The 17,929-nt window shown below is 40.1% G+C and overlaps 4 protein-coding genes across 5 annotated transcripts; all 4 read right to left on the reverse strand.

Moving 5' to 3' along the window:
• Positions 1–408: 408 nt before the first annotated feature.
• On the reverse strand, positions 409–2,949 carry LOC140883630 (uncharacterized). The gene is made up of 3 exons (XM_073290176.1): positions 2,554–2,949; positions 866–2,217; positions 409–724 (listed from the first exon to the last, which is right to left on the reverse strand). The coding sequence occupies exons 2-3, from the start codon at positions 2,005–2,007 to the stop codon at positions 478–480; spliced, it is 1,389 nt and encodes a 462-aa protein (XP_073146277.1). The 5' UTR covers positions 2,008–2,217; positions 2,554–2,949; the 3' UTR covers positions 409–477.
• A 1,305-nt stretch (positions 2,950–4,254) lies between these two features.
• LOC140880882 (CST complex subunit TEN1) lies at positions 4,255–6,877 on the reverse strand. Of its 2 annotated transcripts, none has more exons than XM_073285733.1 (4): positions 6,548–6,877; positions 6,337–6,475; positions 4,907–5,057; positions 4,255–4,539 (listed from the first exon to the last, which is right to left on the reverse strand). In XM_073285733.1, the coding sequence occupies exons 2-4, from the start codon at positions 6,438–6,440 to the stop codon at positions 4,420–4,422; spliced, it is 375 nt and encodes a 124-aa protein (XP_073141834.1). In that variant the 5' UTR covers positions 6,441–6,475; positions 6,548–6,877; the 3' UTR covers positions 4,255–4,419. The 2 variants fall into 2 exon arrangements, with proteins under 2 accessions (XP_073141834.1, XP_073141833.1); XM_073285732.1 differs by having other exon boundaries at positions 6,552–6,876.
• A 252-nt stretch (positions 6,878–7,129) lies between these two features.
• Positions 7,130–8,766, reverse strand: LOC140880881 (nematode resistance protein-like HSPRO2). The gene has a single exon (XM_073285731.1). The coding sequence runs from the start codon at positions 8,698–8,700 to the stop codon at positions 7,324–7,326; it is 1,377 nt and encodes a 458-aa protein (XP_073141832.1). The 5' UTR covers positions 8,701–8,766; the 3' UTR covers positions 7,130–7,323.
• Positions 8,767–16,534: 7,768 nt separating this feature from the next.
• Positions 16,535–17,701, reverse strand: LOC140878042 (uncharacterized). Its single transcript, XM_073281643.1, has 2 exons — positions 17,181–17,701; positions 16,535–17,104 (listed from the first exon to the last, which is right to left on the reverse strand). Exons 1-2 carry the CDS (start codon positions 17,601–17,603, stop codon positions 16,535–16,537), a joined length of 993 nt encoding a protein of 330 aa, XP_073137744.1. The 5' UTR covers positions 17,604–17,701.
• Positions 17,702–17,929: the final 228 nt, after the last annotated feature.

Here is a 17,929-nt window from a genome sequence, read left to right on the forward strand (position 1 = left end):
TTAGATCTTTGATGGCAGTTAAGCGGTTGTACTAATTTATTATTATTCCAATATAAAATGGGTGATCTAAATTCCAACTGTACAGCGCTAAGCTCACCAGAACTTAAAAAGATTTTTGTTTTTTTTTAAGTCGTGACAATGGGCAGGAATTAAGATGATATCAGATAATATTTAAATGGCTAAATAATCATTTTTTTAAGCATTTACAGACACTTCTTTAACTTCCTCGCCCAGATCCAAAAAATGGATGTGTTTAACAAAGCCATTATATACTTTTTTGCGCACATGTGGAACTCATTTATTTACCTGATTATTATTCAACAATAATGCACCCAATGCGACATTTGATGTTGGCCATTGCACAATACCATACACTTGCAACTTTATTTAAATATATATATATATATATATATATATATATATATATATATATATTTTATGTTTTTTGCTTTTACAAGAGTATTATTGCATAATTAGCTACAAGATTGGGTTAGGTAAATCGTTAATAGGATAACAGGTATCTTCACCACCAGTAGTCCACAAGAAATTAGCATACCTCGAAGCATAGAAAGAGTTATCAGGCTCAGCAGCCAAGGCTTGTAAATACCTTTCTTCCGCTTGCCACAAATCATTTCGCACCATCCACAAGAAGTTCGCATACAGGCTCAGGGCCTCTGCATCCGGTGGCATTACTTGGACCGCCCGTTTGTAGCATTCCTCCGCCCTATGCAACACAACAACGATGGAAAGTCAGTCTCACAAAATTAAGTCGAGCACTATATGCAATAGTGCATTCGCGACACATGCGAGTTCAGAGACAGTTTCACACGAGTAAGGAGACGACCAAGGGATTTTCCAAGATTACCTGTCATAATCATGCGCAACAAGCTGCAAGAACTGCCCGTAATTGCAGAGTAAAAGAGGGTTGTTGGGTTCGCGAGACAAGTTCATCTGGTATAGAAGATCGGTCCTATGATATACTTCATAGCCATCCGACTCCACCTCCACTGACACTGGCGAGACTAAGCTTTGGATATTTTCGTGATCAAGAACCTCTCCTACGATTTCTTGCATATTTGTTGATTCATTTCCATTGACAATTCCTCCACCAAGTTGAGAGATTGAAACTGATGATACCGATAAGCCAATCTCTTCATCACACTCGAATGCTCCCGACGGGAAACTCCCCGCGGACATGGCGCAGAAATTTGCTACAAGGATCATAACATAGATCATCAAAGACGGTGTCTTTGGAAAAACTTGTTGAAACAGCCATGCAAATGATGAATGCATTTCTTTCTGAACTTTAGCGATAGCGATATCTAGATCTTCATGGCACAGAGATTCTCTCATATGTAAGGCATAGCTCTGAAGTTCGACTATGATGAAGACCATAGAAGAAAAAGCTGCCTTCACCGAGCAATAATCAGAACCTTTACATTCAGTAAAATCTTTTAAACCCCCCTCACACTGTAGTTTCTTCTTTATCATCCTCAAAGACAAAGGGATATCAAAACACTTGGCTTTCTGTTCAATAGTTGCTCGAATAGCAGTCTCGCGATCCGGCCAATCTGGGACTTCTGGCCTGATCCCAAGCATCATGGGTTCCAAGAAATCAAATCGCAAATTCAAGAATGAATCTGGATCACCTTTTGTCTTGGGTATTGCGCAAGAAAATCCGTTCACATGTCCTTCAATCTCTGATACGCCCAAACGTTTGGTTAATCCTTCGACATGATGAGATGATTCCCCGTCATGCATTTTGTCAAAACTCGAAAAAGAACATTGAACGGTACCCTCTCTACAAGCTTTCTTGTTCAAAGCTTGAGACTTCAGGGGGTTTTTAAACACAAGTGGACGGGTAAGAGCAACGGAGGGGACTGTTCGATCCCTTCCATCCCTTTTCGAGCTTGTAGCCGAAAAGAGAGGATTTGGGACAAAAGGAGCACACGCTCGAAGGGCATGAAGGGAACATTCTACGCTACCCGGCACAACTTTTAGCCTCATTAATGGCCAATCAAGAAAAGGTGATACAAAAGTATAAGCTCAGAGGCGAAACAGGGGAACTGATACTTAAAACGAGATGAAAGAAAGCTTGCTTAAAAGAGGAAACCAAGACAAGGCAGAGAAATCTTGTGAGTTCAAGAATCCTCCCTCGATCTCGCAAAAGAAGGGTAGTTCAGAATTTGGTTTGGATGCCTTAAATGCAATCAAAACCTGCGACATACAAATGTACAAAACACAGTAAATTACACAGATAAAAGGTCTCTCTCCTCCTCCCACCCCACAAAATTTGCCAACATTCATGCACAGATATATCATATATCAAAAGCTTGAAACTTTAGCTTGCTGAAAGCCACTAGCGAAACCATGATAAAGTACTAAAAGAAAAAAAAAAAAAAGTTCCATCACTATAACATATCAAAGCATACGCAGATTTTATAACCAAAAGATTGTAATTAACTAGCTAATCAAGAAACTAAACCAGACAGAAAACTTAAGGAATTCAGTGTAAACAATTAAAGCTTCTGCTAAAGAGTTTCGCAAACTCACCATGATCTGTTCGGTGTCACATGGTGTGATTTCTTTTTTCTCGATGAACAACACAAGTGTTGAGAGAAGATCAACCGATGAAAAAGAATGGATAGATGACTGAGAAGATATTATGAAGATAATATATTGTAAGAGCAAAAGACGCACTTTTAGGAACAGTAAGGGGCTGACAGATTATGGGGACTAATTATCTACTGGTTTGGAGAGAGAGAGAGAGACGAAAACGTTACGATCACATGTGGGGCTACCGCCATTGGCCATGTCTAAAACAACACTAAATGAATGCAGACTCAATCTTCAATGGACCATCGGCTATGGAATAGTTGCAACCTGGCAGTCTTCTTGAATCATCTTGAATCTCCAAGATTTGATTTTTTGCATTGGTCCAATTTCTTGACCGACAATTTTTATTTTTTTTTTTATCAATATTTAAAATATGATCCCCATCTCTTCTCTAGCAGTCTAGCTTATTACGAAATGCAGATTTTTTTGTATTAAAAATGTAAACTTGGGTTTCTAAAATCTTTAGGAGATGGAAATGAAGCCTTACCAATTCAATATCTTCCATTACATAGCATTTGATACAAGCCAAGATGTACACTTGTCCTAATATAGCATGAAAATTATCGCAATATTGATCGTTAAAATTTGGATCGGACGCTTGAGGACTTCTAACACTAACAGAAAGTCCAATAATTAAGTAATTAAAATCAACTCTTCTAGTAAAAAAAAAAAATAGCCTATCTTAAAGGATATTACTATTTACGATAACTATGAATTTAATGATTCATGAATTGTCATAATAATATTATAATATTCATTATTCTTATATATTAAGATATAAATCATTAAATACATTATCTGAAAACTAACGGAAGGTTAGTTGATATCACTTTCTAGACCGTCCCCGTGAAATTGTTAAATGGTCCTCCCTTGTAAATAGTAATTGGACACTTGGACGTTGGAGCTTTGGAGGTGTTGCAATTTTTCTTTTTATTGAAAAAAACAAACTTTTTGGAAGAAATTTCGTGACCAATACCATAGGACCTAAATTTATTAAATGGTAAACGTTTGTTTGTTTGTTTTGATGTTTTTTTTTAATTATTATTATTATTACATATAATATTGTGGGAAATGGGAATCAAAAGGAAAGACGGTTCCAATTGGTCGAGCAACGTGTCCCCGGTCATATGGTTTCATGGATTTAAGACATGTGTGGTTTTATGTAATAACAACACGTGGCTTTTGTCTTTTCCTCTTGCTACGTACACTGAGCTTACCCCATACTTCAACAAGACCCCCAAGTCAAATATATCGATATACTTGCCCTTAAGGGGTGTCTAAATTAGTGAAATAGATAAATTTTTTGCCAGAGATCAAGAGTTCGATTTTCCCTATCACACCTTTTTGGACTAGCATGTAACACAGAGCTTGCCTAATGTGATTTACCTGGCTAACGTAGTTTGCAGGCTATTGCGTTAGTTCGAGGTTTACCCAGTCCGCACCAAAGGTAGCGACTGCGAGTTTCCACGCCACGAAAAAAAATATCGGTATACTTTAATTTATTATATTATATTATATTTAACTGTCAAACATCAGCAAAAAAAAATGTTATTTAATTTTGATTATGTTTTTACGAATTTCATACATTTAAAACATGAAATTGAAGGTATTGTATTATTATTGAAGGGTATAAATTATTTTAGTAAATAAAATTAAAAGATGTGCTTGCATGATATAATTTTGGGAGAGTAGTTTAAAAAGTAAAAAATTAAAGAAATCAGGTACCCAAGAAATTATACAGTGAAATGATTCACATCCAGCTACTGTCAAACAAAGACCAAGTGAAGCAAGTCTCACAGAAATTTAAGCAGTCCAACTACTGATCTGTGTGGCTTGAAACTCTCTCAAAAGTTGCATAGACTGATGGTAGAGGTTCAGGTCCAATCCATCAACATTTCTGCCAACTCGAGCTTTCAGAATTGCCTGGGGGAAAAATTACCAATCACGTAAAGTTGATGTTAAGAAACAAGCTATAGATCATCATCGTAGACAGACGTACGTATTGAAAAATAATAACGGAGAGCAGAAGCGAATTTGTTGATATGTCAAGTATGATGGCCACAGGTCAAGTGCACCGGTAGTGCACCGGTAGAGGAGGAATCAACATACAGGGGGAGAAATTAAGCGTTTGAAATTTCTATGAACCTTTGGGAGGGGGAGCAGAAATAATTTTAGGCTATATGATATAAATGGCACGAGTGACGGCTGATCTAGCTAGCCCCTCTAGCTTTGCCGCTGCCAAGATGCACGTTATCCTTGCTTAAACGCAAATAAATTCCAAATTAATTACCTCATTACTGGGTTCAATATGAAGTTCTCCAATAAATTGATAGAGAGAACCAGGTCGAAGATTGAGCTTCAAGTGCTGAGTATCAACTTTTAAGCTAGCATCTCCATCAATTATTACAGCCACCGCAGTTTCCAAAGTATATTCTTGCAACCTAGGAAGAGAAAAAAATACTCGATATTCTTAATGATCATGAAAAGTAGGCTATAGCAACGTAACTGAGTTTCAAAATAAGTTCAAACCGAGTGCTGAAGTTTACAAAGCATATAATCTGGTTATGGTGCAACTCAAATATTTCAATATAGCAACCACATACCAAATTGGGATAACTCTTCCAGTAGTGACAGTTACTTATCCTTGACAAAACTGTCACACTAATTAGCAACCTACAACTTGTGAAAATCGAACACTAGTCCATGGCTCTCAGATACAAATCATAATGGCAAGAACATGTTCGGGCAAAATTTAAAATTTAAAATTAGTGATGATAATGCATCTCAAGTCTTCTAATTCGTACATCTATCTAAACATCGTGTTTCAATCGTTGTTCTAGATGGATAATTGCTCTTTGGTAGTAAGGCTGACTAGATCAACCATGAAAGATTCATGAAGGAAATCCTTCAATGATTTTTCAAATTTTACAATGAAGGAAAACAGTCCACGCGTATGAGGAGACGTCCAACCGACACTAACTAGTAACTAGAATAATCTATAAAACTGGACCATACGTATTGCATTGTTTACAAAGTATGCCTATAATGTTTTCTTCCACACAACACAGAAGCCACCTCATTATTCATACAATCATACTGTTGGCTAAAAGGCTGAGAGTAAAATGAATACACATTCCAAAGTCACACTCATAAAGAGTGTTAGCGGGATAAAACAATTGACACCCAATGTTCCAGGAGCTCAGAGTTTTCGAAGAAGTCATAATGAACACGCTATCAGAGTTCAGAGCCACGAGATTACAAACACAAAACCCATGATACAGAATTTTCGTTAGCTTTGATTATGTACCTTGTATGCTTATTTCTAGAACTTAGTTTCCCAGCACCCAAGAATATGCATATGCATTCACGTATTGGTGCACACCCCCACTAACTCTAAGTTTTGGCAAATGTTGTATTAATATAACTAAGAAAGTTGCCAGTACCATTCAAGGCTCGAAAGGTGCATAAAACCCTAACTCTTAAGAGGGTCTACATATAATAAGCAATACATTCGTGAAAGGGGGCTCAATCGAAGGGACAATTAGCCTCCATCTCCTTCCATATTACCAGACATGTTCCATTAAATTCAATTACGCCAATATACTGGGGTTTGTATCAAAGTCATGTCGCCTCATAACACTTTTGTGGCACTAAACAAATATAGCTTGAGATGTATTGCAGAAGCACATTAACAGAGAAAAGAAACGACAGAATACCCACTTTCCAGTAACGCGAAAGGCACCACCTTGTTTGAAGTTTGGCGACGAGGGATTCAATTCTCGCAAAGTAACCAATGCACCAGCATTCACCGCCGATGAAGACATTTCGACCACTTCAAATACACCGCGAGTGTCTTTACCTGAAAGATTCCCCGCAAATTTGTTACGGATTCACGAAATTAATAAAAAATTCAAAGCTACAGTGACACGACCTACTTTTCTTCTTCTTGGAGCTGACGTCCGATCGCAGTTTGGTTAGAAGTTGACAGATGGAAGAAATGGTAAAATATTCAGAGAAAAGTTGCAATGGAGCCAAACACAACTAAGAAGACCGACCCAAACACATACAGCTGGGCTGGATCTTAACCTTGTAGCCCAGAGTGAAGGCCCACTAAGGGGTTGCTTCAATTATTTGGATTTTCCTTCGCATTATTTCTAGGTTATATTAAACTAAATAAGACCCGTTTGTTACAAGATTTATTTTTAGGTATATTCCATCATTTATTTATCTCGCACTATTTTTATTTTTTTTCCTCTTGAATTTGAACTTAATTTCGTTATTATTATTTTTATTTTTTTATTTATATTTTTCATCCCAAAACGTGCAATAGATGAAGTTACATGGCGAGCAATCTCGTAAATGAAAGATCCATTTAGCCTTGAAATCCAGAGTAAAACTACAACTCTAACATAAGAAATCAATCAAGCGCATATAAGCTCAGATTTTCCCAAATCATATCAATAGTGGTATTTTTTTTGATCTGAAATAGAGTGGATGTAATGACAAATAAGACTGTATCCAATGTATGTATATATACAATATAATCGAAAGAATTTCATAGTAACGAAATAACATTTGACCCAAAATTTTACAAATCACAAATCCTACCACCACTAACACAAATTTTGTATGTCTCCGCACCGTATCGCACCAAGTAACACAACTCGGTCAATCCACTTGGTTCAGCTCCGCCCCGACTTGCCTGTTTCAGTGGCTCCTCCGCCTTTCACCCAAAAATGTCTTGGCCGCGTCCAAGCTCGGATAATAGGTGGGCTCAAGGAATATTTGGCTGAGCAAATCACCGGTCTCCGCGCTGCCCTTTGCCTCCAAACTCCCCATGGAGGCCGCCAGTAGCTGCTTGTAGCAGAAGTAAAACCTCTTTGCCGCTGCCTCCACCGCCTGCATGGCCTGTAAGAGGTGGATTTTGGCCGGCACTTTCTTTTTCCGGTAGAGCTCCATGGCGGCGTCTTGAATCCTCGGCCCTCCGGTTGGGTCCACCTCCTCTTCCAGGATCGCCGGGACTTTGTGCTTCAAATCCTTGGAACTCTTGGTGAGCTCCACGAGTTCTCTGGACCTGAAACAGAAGAGATCCGACCCGGAGTTGGCTTTCATCGACAGATGATTCTTCAAGCTCAGGAAATCGTCGGGATCTACGAGATAGTGCAAGTCTTCCACTTGATTCAAAACCGTCCACACTTTCTCCAGAATCCAACAATATCCAGAGGCTCTTTCGAATTTTTTCGAGGAAATCTCTTGGAAAATTTTCTCCACCAGCTGTCTCGCAACCCGGATCCATGACTCCAGGATCTGATGCGTGGAATACACCGTGTAGTTCTCCCGGTTCTTGAAATCATCGTGGGGACTTCTCTTCAGAGCCTGAAGCTCCGACGGCTTGCAGATGCCATCGTAGTCGAGGCTTGGCTTGCCGCTCAAGTTCGGCTCGCCCAAGCCGAGGGTGTACGGACATCCCTGCATCTGGCACTCGATCGTGTACTGGATCTTGCGCGCAACGTCCTCGGACTTGTGCCACGTGGCGAGACGCGGGAGCAAGCCGGCTTCGCTCACCTGGCTAACCACCGTCGTTTCGTCGGAAAGCTTCCACACCTCAGCCGAGCTGTTTTCCCGCACAAACATGCCCCCCGATGACGTCACGTCAACTATCGGGATCGTCCCACGCGTCTCCAGGTTCTCCTCCTCTTCTTCGCACAACATAGCTATAATCTCGATCTCACTCGCCGCCAGAGCATCCAGGCGTCGCCGCCATTCCCGGTGGTTGGCGTACGGTCTCTGGTCGGACAAAACGGTCGAGATGAGCCGGAAGGTTATCTCCAGACCGGCGAAAGCCGGTCTAAAGAGCTGTTCACTCTTCCAAACCGGAAAATCATTCGAATCCCATAATTTCTTCAGCTCCGGCAACCGAACGTAGTTATCGTAAGCCGAACAAAGCGATTCAGACGCCGCGGAAAGCTCAGAGACACGAACTTTAGAGGCCGGGATCGAAATCTGGAGCTTATTCGAGAGCTTGGGCGATTTAGTCGTGATTTCAGAGGAAACCATCTTAGTTTTCCAATCCAAATCCACCATTTTTCATAACAAGAAAGAAGGAAACAAGAATCCCAGATTTGATTACTTTCCGAATTGAGAAGAAAATGGAGAGAATAAAGGTATTTATAGAAGGGGAAGGTGAGAGGGAGGGAGACAAGAACAGGGGAAAGGCGTGTGGACTGAAGAAGGTAGAATTCCCAATGGCGCGGCGGTGAAGATTTGTTATTTTAATAAATTTGAAGGGTCCAATTTAAATATTCAAAAAATTGCAAAATCTTATCCATATACGGATATAGTATGGATTAGGTCCAAAATTTAAATTCACGAAACTGTCCTTTAACTCATAATTTAGACAATAGGGTTCGTTTTCCAATTAAGTGTCCCGTCCCCTACGCGTAGATCAAATTAGGTCTAGAATTTTCTTTTATATAATATTATAATAAATAAATAAATAAATAAATAGCTATTCTTTAATAATATAGTCATTCACATAACAAAATATTTCAGCTAAATTTATCTACTAACTAAATTTTAAATCAAATATCAAATAATTGGTTAATTTAGCTTTGTTCTAAGCCATATTGCTAGCGATCTTGTGGGACGTTGCTTGGCTCCATTATTGCAATGAGCATGGTTTCCGGCATAAAATATGATTTCCGCATTTAGGCTACTATTATTATTTTAAGTATATATATATATATATATATATATATATATATATATGTTCGTTAGATGTTTATTTCTTTAATATATTGAAAAACAAATATTGAATTTATTAGCAAATAATGTTGGTAGGTTAAGAAAGATGAATTTATTTGTGGGATGGAAAGATCAAAAGATCCATTACAATTTGAGTTTGATTAAGGCTAGTAAATGAATAATGCGAGGATGAAATTTAATTTATTTGTGGATGAACTTTTCTATTGATAAAATAAATTTTAGACGTATAAAAATAAATGATCCCTTTAAAATAAAAAAATTGTATTTTTGTAGTTTAAATAGTTTACATTTTCTAAAAAGTGGCGAGTCTTCAAAATGTTCCCGTAATTATGGGGAAAACACATTTAGCTTAGTGTTAAAAGGGGGGTGTATTGGAACTTGAGTAAACTCTTTCCTCCAATAAATCAGCATAATTCTACTAATAAATGTTCTGATCATACAATTCGAATTTTTTGACAGCACGAAAATTTTATCATTATACTGTGAAGATGACTGGCCAATATTATCGATGAAGTTCAAAATTTGCCTTGACCGAATAAGAACAAAAATAGAGACAATGAGGATTTGAATAAAGGTAATTTGCAATCTTGGATGGTTATTAGAAGGATTTAGAGAATATGCTTTTAAATTGGGATATGATTTGAAGTTGTTAAATGGGGGTATTGAGGTGGTGACAAATCTATTTTTTGGTTTAGTGTATGGAATATAAGGATATTGATAGGTTACACCTACAAATTCAACTGGGCCTGAGCTCAATCATGAAGGTCCACTCCGAATATTTTTAAGGCCCAAGCTTATTTAAATATTATATATATTTAATTCAAGCAGGCCCTGAATTCTACAAAGGCCCATAAGAGGCTTAAGCCCGTGAAACTCTCCGAATATCTATAAATAGCTCAAGTCACTTCATTATTAAGGTACACACTTTCTTAAGCAATATATCGCTCTACTCTCGATTATTATTCCTTGAGTAATAACTGACTTGAGCGTCGGAGTGCCTTCGCCGGGAACCCTCCCGGCTCCTCTGACTTTGTTTTGTGACGTAGGAACAACCCACTGAAAATCTCCATCGGGAACATACAAGGACTTACTGATACTCCGGACTTTGCGGAAGCAACGTGTCACATACAAGTGATTTTTGGCTACATCAGCTTGGCGCCGTCCGTGGAAACTGTTCATTACGTCATTGAGAACACATATTACTTCAAAAATGTCTCAAGGAAATATTAACAATGGAAACGCACCGCAGAGTATTACTCTCACCTGTGAAGACTTGACCGGGCTAATGGAAAACACAGCCGCACTCGCAGCAAAAGATGCAGTTGCTCAGTACCTAGAAACTCGCAAGCGCAAAAGCAGCAAAAAAAAGGCTCAGACTGAAGGCTCGTCATCTCTTGATCCTAATAACGGAGACCCAAATAAAGATAAATCTAAAGTGAATGATAAAGATCAAGGGGGGACCAAGAAAAATACTACTCAGAAAGACGGCGAAGCAAGTGTTCACACAGTTCATGACATTTCTGGCGAAAACAAGATCACTAATCCAGCTCGGAAGGATGGATCTCGCACACATGTAACTGGAGAGAATATTTCCGCAATTTTGCCGTCACGCCGAAGCCCCTTCACTGATGACATATTATCTGAAGCATTACCAAAGGGAGTCAAAATCCCCAGCTTACCTGAGTTCGATGGAACGAGTGACCCCCAAGACCATATTGACAAATTCTACGCGAAAGCGGATTTGTATGATATCACAGATGCTGCATACTGCAAAATTTTCCGAACAACATTATCAGGAAGAGCGCTCACATGGTTCAACAAGTTACCCTCCGGATCTATTGCCAATTTGGAGCAACTTACTGACTGCTTCATCCAGCAATTCTCAATTAACAAAAAATACCCAAAAACAGCAGCATATTTGTTCACAGTCATTCAAAAAGAAGGAGAATGTCTGAGGGACTATGTTCGGCGATTTACTCATGCGGTGCACGAAGTCTTACATGTGAACCATGATTTGTTAGCCGGAATAATGCAGCAAAACTTGCGTCATCGGAAGTTCAAGGAATCAATAGCGGGAAGGCCGCCCAAAAACCTAGAGGAATTACTGGAAAGAGCTGAGAAATACATTCGGGTTGAAGAATCTATTGAACCACACTACCTGAATAAAAGAAAGAGAGAAGAAGATAAACCAGATATTAGAAAGCGAGACGAGAAGCGAACAGCACAGAGCCCCCGTCTCCAGAATACACCCCTCAATGCACGTCTGACCGATATACTGGTAGTGGCTGAAAAACAAGGATTGTTGCGTCCCCCTCGCCCAATGCAGAATAACCCAAAGCGCCTACGTTCGGAAAAGTATTGTCATTTTCATAAAGATAAAGGCCATACTACAGAAGATTGCTTCAGTTTGCGAGCAGAAATTGAAAAACTCATAAAGCGCGGACATTTGGGAAATTTCGTGGACAAGTCCCGCGGTGAAAAACGAGATGACAGGCGTCAGGACGAACAACAAAAACATGACTACCAAAAGCGCCATGACGGAATTGGGAAACAGCATGAACGAGCGGATGAAAATTTGCCCTCGGGAGGGGTAATCGCCGTAATCACTGGGGGGCCTGCTTGTGGCGACTCGAACAATGCAAGAAAAGCTCTTCTGCGAGCAGCAAAAGGAACCAACAATTTATCCAGCCCCACATCCTTGTCAATATGTGAAGTTGAAACCATCCAAGATGGATTATCATTCAGTGACAAAGATCTGGAGAACCCCCGGGGTACCCATAATGATGCTTTAATCATCTCAGCCACAATCTCCAATTTTTGGGTAAAGAAAATTCTAGTGGATTCTGGAAGTTCGGCTGACATAATTTTTCATAATGCATTCGTAAAGTTGGGTATTAGTAATGCACAGTTAACTCCAGTCAACACTCCACTAGTCGGATTTTCCGGAGAAATAGTTGAAGCTTTGGGAGAGGTAACGCTTCCTCTATCCTTGGGTTCTTACCCCAAGCGGTCTACTAAAATGGTGAAATTCCTTGTGGTAAAAGCTTCATCTGCGTACAATGTGATATTGGGACGACCAAGTCTCAATATATTCCAAGCCATCGGATCGACATATCATATGAAGCTGAAGTTTCCGACTCCGGGAGGAGTAGGAGAAGCCCTTGGTGATCATCGTCTAGCTAGAGAGTGTCATGTAGTGACTCTGCGGGGTTCGTCAGAAAATCGGAAAAGACAAGTCTCTAGTGAGGAAAAACCATCAAAAACCCGGAAAACTTTTGCGTGAAAATGGAATACATTTGGTGGATGAAGAAGCTGAGAGCAAAGAGAGAATAACAGCAACCGAAACTCTGAAACATGTGGCAATCATTCCAACTGATCCCAAGAAAACCCTAAAGATCGGGACCGAATTACCTCCTGAACTGGAAGAGAAGTTGAAAAATTTTCTTGGGCGCAATTTGGACGTGTTTGCTTGGGGTGATGAGCATCTGCCAGGAATACCTCATGAATATGCGCTTCATCACCTCCATGTTGATCCGAAAATGAGACCGGTGAAGCAAAAGAAAAGAGCATTTGGTCCAGAGAAAAATCGGCATATAGCCGCGGAAGTGGAGAAACTCTTAGTGGCAAAGTACATCAGGCCAGTTTCATACCCAGATTGGCTTGCAAATGTGGTTTTAGTACCAAAACCTGGAGGAAAGTGGCGTTTGTGTATAGATTTCACTGATCTCAACAAAGCATGCCCCAAAGATCCATTTCCACTCCCTCGAATTGACTTGTTAGTCGATTCGACAGCAGGATGCGAGCTGCTCACTTTTCTTGATGCATATCAAGGATACAATCAGATCGGCCTAGCGCCAGAGGACCAGGAAAAAGCAAGTTTCATCACCGATAGGGGAATTTATTGTTATGATGTAATGCCGTTTGGTTTGAAAAATGCTGGAGCTACCTATCAGCGTCTGGTAAATACCATGTTCGAACACTTGATCGGGCGAAACATGGAAGTTTATATAGATGACATGCTCGTCAAGAGTATTCAAGCATCTAATCATTTGGAAGATCTTGAGGAATGTTTCAGTATACTCAGAAAATACAGGATGAAACTTAATCCGGATAAATGCACTTTTGGTGTACGAGGAGGCAAATTTCTCGGTTATATGGTGTCAGAACGAGGAATAGAGGCCAACCCGGAAAAAATCAAAGCAATTTTAAACATGAATCCTCCGAAGAGTGTAAAAGGCATCCAAGAGTTGACAGGACGTTTGGCCGCCCTCAACCGATTTATCTCAAGATCTGCAGACAAGGGTTTACCATTTTTCAAAATGTTAAGGAGTGGGAAAGGTTTTCAATGGACAGAAGAGTGTCAGCAAGCATTTGACGAGTTGAAAGTACATCTGACCTCTCCGCCGTTGTTGGTAAAACCAAACGAAGGTGACACCCTGTTAATTTATCTGGCAATATCTGCGGAGGCGGTAAGTGCAGTATTGGTTTCTGAAGTAGGACGTGAGCACAAACCAGTTTATTATATCAGTCGAACTTTACACGGAGCAGAATTAAGATATACAAAGATCGAGAAACTGGCACTGGCTTTGGTAATTGCAGCGAGAAAATTACGTCCTTACTTTCACTCTCATCCAATAATTGTACTCACCAATCATCCTCTCAAACAAATTATCTCGAGTCCTGAAGCATCAGGAAGAATGGTTAAGTGGGCTGTTGAACTCAGCCAATATGGAATTGAATATCGCCCGCGTCCAGCGATTAAAGCACAAATTCTGGCTGATTTTCTAGTAGAAATGACAGTAACTCAAGAAGAGAGTTCCACCCAAACATGGATGGTTTATGTCGACGGGTCATCAACCTCTACAGGAAGCGGTGCAGGTATAGTTGTGGAGAGCCCACAGGGAGATAAATTTCAATATGCCGTCAAATTTCGATTCCCTGCAACGAATAATGAGGCAGAATATGAAGCTTTCATCATGGGAATTAAATTGGCCCTGTCAGTCGGAGCAAAGAGACTGACGATACACAGTGACTCCCAACTTATCGTCAGTCAGGTTAAGGGAAATTATGAAGCGAAGGAAGATAAAATGTTTGAATACCTCACTCAAGTAAACGAGCTTCTTTCGCGTTTAGACAGCTATGATATAAAGCAGATACCTAGAGGGGAAAATGAGTCAGCAGACCGCCTTGCCAAGTTAGCAAGCTCCTTGGCCAACATTGATAATAGGAAAATTACATTCCTAACTTATGGCAAGGAAGAAACTGATGGAAGTGATGTTACAGTCTTCTGTGCTGACAGCAAAGAGCCTAGTTGGAAAGATGAAATAATCGACTATTTAAAGCAAGAGAAACTACCTGCTAACCAAGTCGAAGCTCGAAAACTTAGAGTGAGAGCTGCTCGGTTCACGATCATTGACGGAGAACTGTACAAAAGAGGTTTCTCTTCACCTTACCTAAAGTGTCTAACGCCAGCTAAGGGAAACTATGTGCTCCGTGAAATTCATGAAGGAATATGTGGAAATCATTTAGCTGGCAGAGCTCTCGCGGGGAAAGCATTGCGCCAAGGGTACTTTTGGCCAACGATGAAGCAAGATGCTATGGAGTTAGCAAAACATTGTCATGCATGTCAAGAGCATGCTAACTTCCATCACCAGCCGGCTACAACCTTACAGCCCCTGGAAAGTCCTCTACCTTTTGCTCAATGGGGAATGGATTTGGTAGGTCCTTTTCCTCCTGCTACCGGACAAAGAAAATTTCTGATAGTAGCTGTGGATTATTTCACCAAATGGGTCGAAGCTAAACCATTGGCCAAAATATCCGAGAGAGATGTAATCAATTTCTTATGGAAGAATATAATATGCAGATTTGGCATTCCTCAAACCTTGGTTTCAGATAATGGAACTCAATTCTCTGGAGCGAAGATAAAAGACTGGTGCAGAGGACTCTCTATCAGGCAGTTCTTCACTTCTGTAGGGAATCCTCAAGCAAATGGGCAAACCGAGGTCACCAACCGGACCATTCTACAGCACCTCAAAACACGCCTAGGCAATGCCAAAGGAAAATGGGTGGATGAGTTGCCAAGTGTTCTATGGGCATATCGAACCACTCCACGCTCTTCAACTGGAGAATCTCCTTTCAACTTGGCCTACGGAGCGGAAGCTGTGGCTCCTGCCGAAATCGGAGAGCAATCATGGCGAGTGAAACAGTACACTCCATCTGGAAATGACCAAGCCCTCCGAATTTCATTGGACTTGGTGGATGAACTGAGAGATGGAGCTTCAACACGAGCCGAGAGATATCGAGCTTGTATGACTAAAGCATACAATGACAGAGTCAAACCAAGATCTTTCCAAGTAGGAGATCTTGTATTGAGAAAATCTGACATCTTAAAGTCTGTGGGCAAGCTGGATCCGAAATGGGAAGGCCCCTACAAAGTAATTGAAATTGTGAAGATGGGAACATATCGCCTCAAACATTCAGATGGAAGAATACTTCCCAGGCCTTGGAACGTGGCCAACCTGAAGAAGTTTTATGCATAGACTGCAACTCTCGTCAATAATAGGCTAAATTTATCTTATGTTTTCATATTACAATTTTGTGATACATTGTTCAACTAATTTGATTATTTTTTTTATATAAACAGATTACTTTGTCGAAAGCATATCATATCTCCTCTCCTATACTAACGCTTACTTACGACATAAACGTCATAGACCCTAGCAATCATAAAAAATTCCCAACAGTAAGAGGCTTGGCCAGCCCCTTGGGACATTTGAACTTATGACGCTGTAAGAGGTCAGGACGACATAATAACATTATAAGTCCCGGGATACCTCACCACGCACCAAGTGGGTTTAGGAATTCCCCATGAGACAAAATCTTGGGAGATTGATCCCCTCCCAAGTACTCCATTGTTAAAGCGATAGTATTTTATTCATCAAACAAGTATGCAATAGCAACTTCAAAATACAAAAGAGATATGATAATCGACAAATACTTACTTACTCAAAAAGAACAAAAAAAAAGTCTATGACTTTGACTCTGTCACAAAAAAAATTTTGCCCGAAAGTGGCAAGAAATAATAAAGCTAAACTGTTCCACGGTTTAGTCTCCATATAGCTCTGATACACACCGTCATTATTGGTTGTATAAGCTAAAAATTCGAACGCAAAGCTTCGATCATCTCCTCATCACCTAGACCTCCCAGTAAATCTCCTAAGGGAGGATCCGAGTCATCGTCAACTCGGGCAATACTAGGCTCCGGAATTTGGGGGTGAATCATCATAATAATTTCCTCTGGAACTAGTTGAGTTTTCCGTAGTTCTTTGCGGCAATCCACTACAACTTCATCATGAATAACGATCGCCCGCTGAATCACTTCATCTCTAAAATCTGTGGACTCTCGATAGCATTCAATTGCTTTTTCTCCGGTACTTCGCAAGAGATTCTTGCCTATTGACGAATTGAGAAAAGTTTCACCGGTCTCCGATTCATGGGAATATTTTCCCCTAAGTAGCTCCATATCCTTGCACATTGCATCATACTTTTTGGATTTCTCTTCAAGCTCCTTTTGCGATTTGAGAAAATCATCTCGGGCCTTAGCACCTTCCTCGCCGAGTCTTTTGCACTCTCCCCTTAATGACGCCAGCTCGTCATCAAATTTTCTCCCGGAATTTCGAGACCTCTCTTCTCGAAATTGAAAAGTTTGGGCAAGCGATAAAATCTGCAAAGACCCATAGATAAGGAGTATTGTTTACTACATAAAAATCATAACAAATATCAAACGTATAATAATATACCTGGAAGGCAGACGAGGCAAGAGACCGAGTTAATACTTCGGTAGGCTGAGGCAGTAGATGCAACCTGTCATGATCTCCAATGAGATTAGCTCCGGTTCTCCAACCAATCTCTGGATCCTTCAAATCCCAAAAAGAACCAGCATTATTCTTGTGATTCACACCCTCCAAGAACAAGTGACGACCCTCATGAGTATCGGGAGGAACTGTTCGTTCATCCTCACGTCTTCTTTTTGGATTTATTCTACCATTAGCATTCTCCCTAGTACGGGTATCACGATCAGCATCATTTCTTCTACCACCATTCCTTCGGTCACGAGTGTCAGTATTTTTAGATGGAGGACCAGAACAATTGACACGGTCGGATGGCCCGGGAGAATTCCTCCTCCTTGGAATCCCTTGGGAATTGTGATTACCTCGATCCATTGGTGACTCTTTTCTCGATGTTTTTGACGGAGTTTTCTCGTTTTTCTCTATGCAAGCGCGAACCTCCGCCAAACTTAATTTGTCACCTACAAACAAACACAAAGAGAAGAGTGACAATGATCAGTAAATTTAATAAATTTTAAATTACCACGAGTAGAAGAATCCAAAGAAGACGCAAAATACAGTCATCAAAATTCAATTTGAACAAAGCATTACCGGCAGGAATCAAACTTTTTGGGTCAACCAACTCCTGGAAGAGGCCTAAGGAACGACATTTAAGTTGCAATTCACGGTGGATTTTGCTAAATATAATTTTCCTATGGCCT

Source organism: Henckelia pumila, chromosome 2 (assembly GCF_033568475.1).
Source record: "Henckelia pumila isolate YLH828 chromosome 2, ASM3356847v2, whole genome shotgun sequence".
NCBI lineage: Eukaryota > Viridiplantae > Streptophyta > Magnoliopsida > Lamiales > Gesneriaceae > Henckelia > Henckelia pumila.

Coding starts and splice junctions, on each gene's coding strand:
- LOC140883630 (XM_073290176.1), bottom strand. CDS start 2,007: ATGAGGCTAAAAGTTGTGCCGGGTAGCGTAGAATGTTCCCTTCATGCC. Junction 725..865: donor GTTGCGCATGATTATGACAG/GTAATCTTGGAA, acceptor TGTGTTGCATAG/GGCGGAGGAATGCTACAAAC.
- LOC140880882 (XM_073285733.1), bottom strand. CDS start 6,440: ATGTCTTCATCGGCGGTGAATGCTGGTGCATTGGTTACTTTGCGAGAA. Junction 5,058..6,336: donor GCCTTTCGCGTTACTGGAAA/GTGGGTATTCTG, acceptor TTCTCTTCCTAG/GTTGCAAGAATATACTTTGG. Junction 4,540..4,906: donor ATATTGAACCCAGTAATGAG/GTAATTAATTTG, acceptor TTTTTCCCCCAG/GCAATTCTGAAAGCTCGAGT.
- LOC140880881 (XM_073285731.1), bottom strand. CDS start 8,700: ATGGTGGATTTGGATTGGAAAACTAAGATGGTTTCCTCTGAAATCACG.
- LOC140878042 (XM_073281643.1), bottom strand. CDS start 17,603: ATGGATCGAGGTAATCACAATTCCCAAGGGATTCCAAGGAGGAGGAAT. Junction 17,105..17,180: donor TTGCCTCGTCTGCCTTCCAG/GTATATTATTAT, acceptor GGGTCTTTGCAG/ATTTTATCGCTTGCCCAAAC.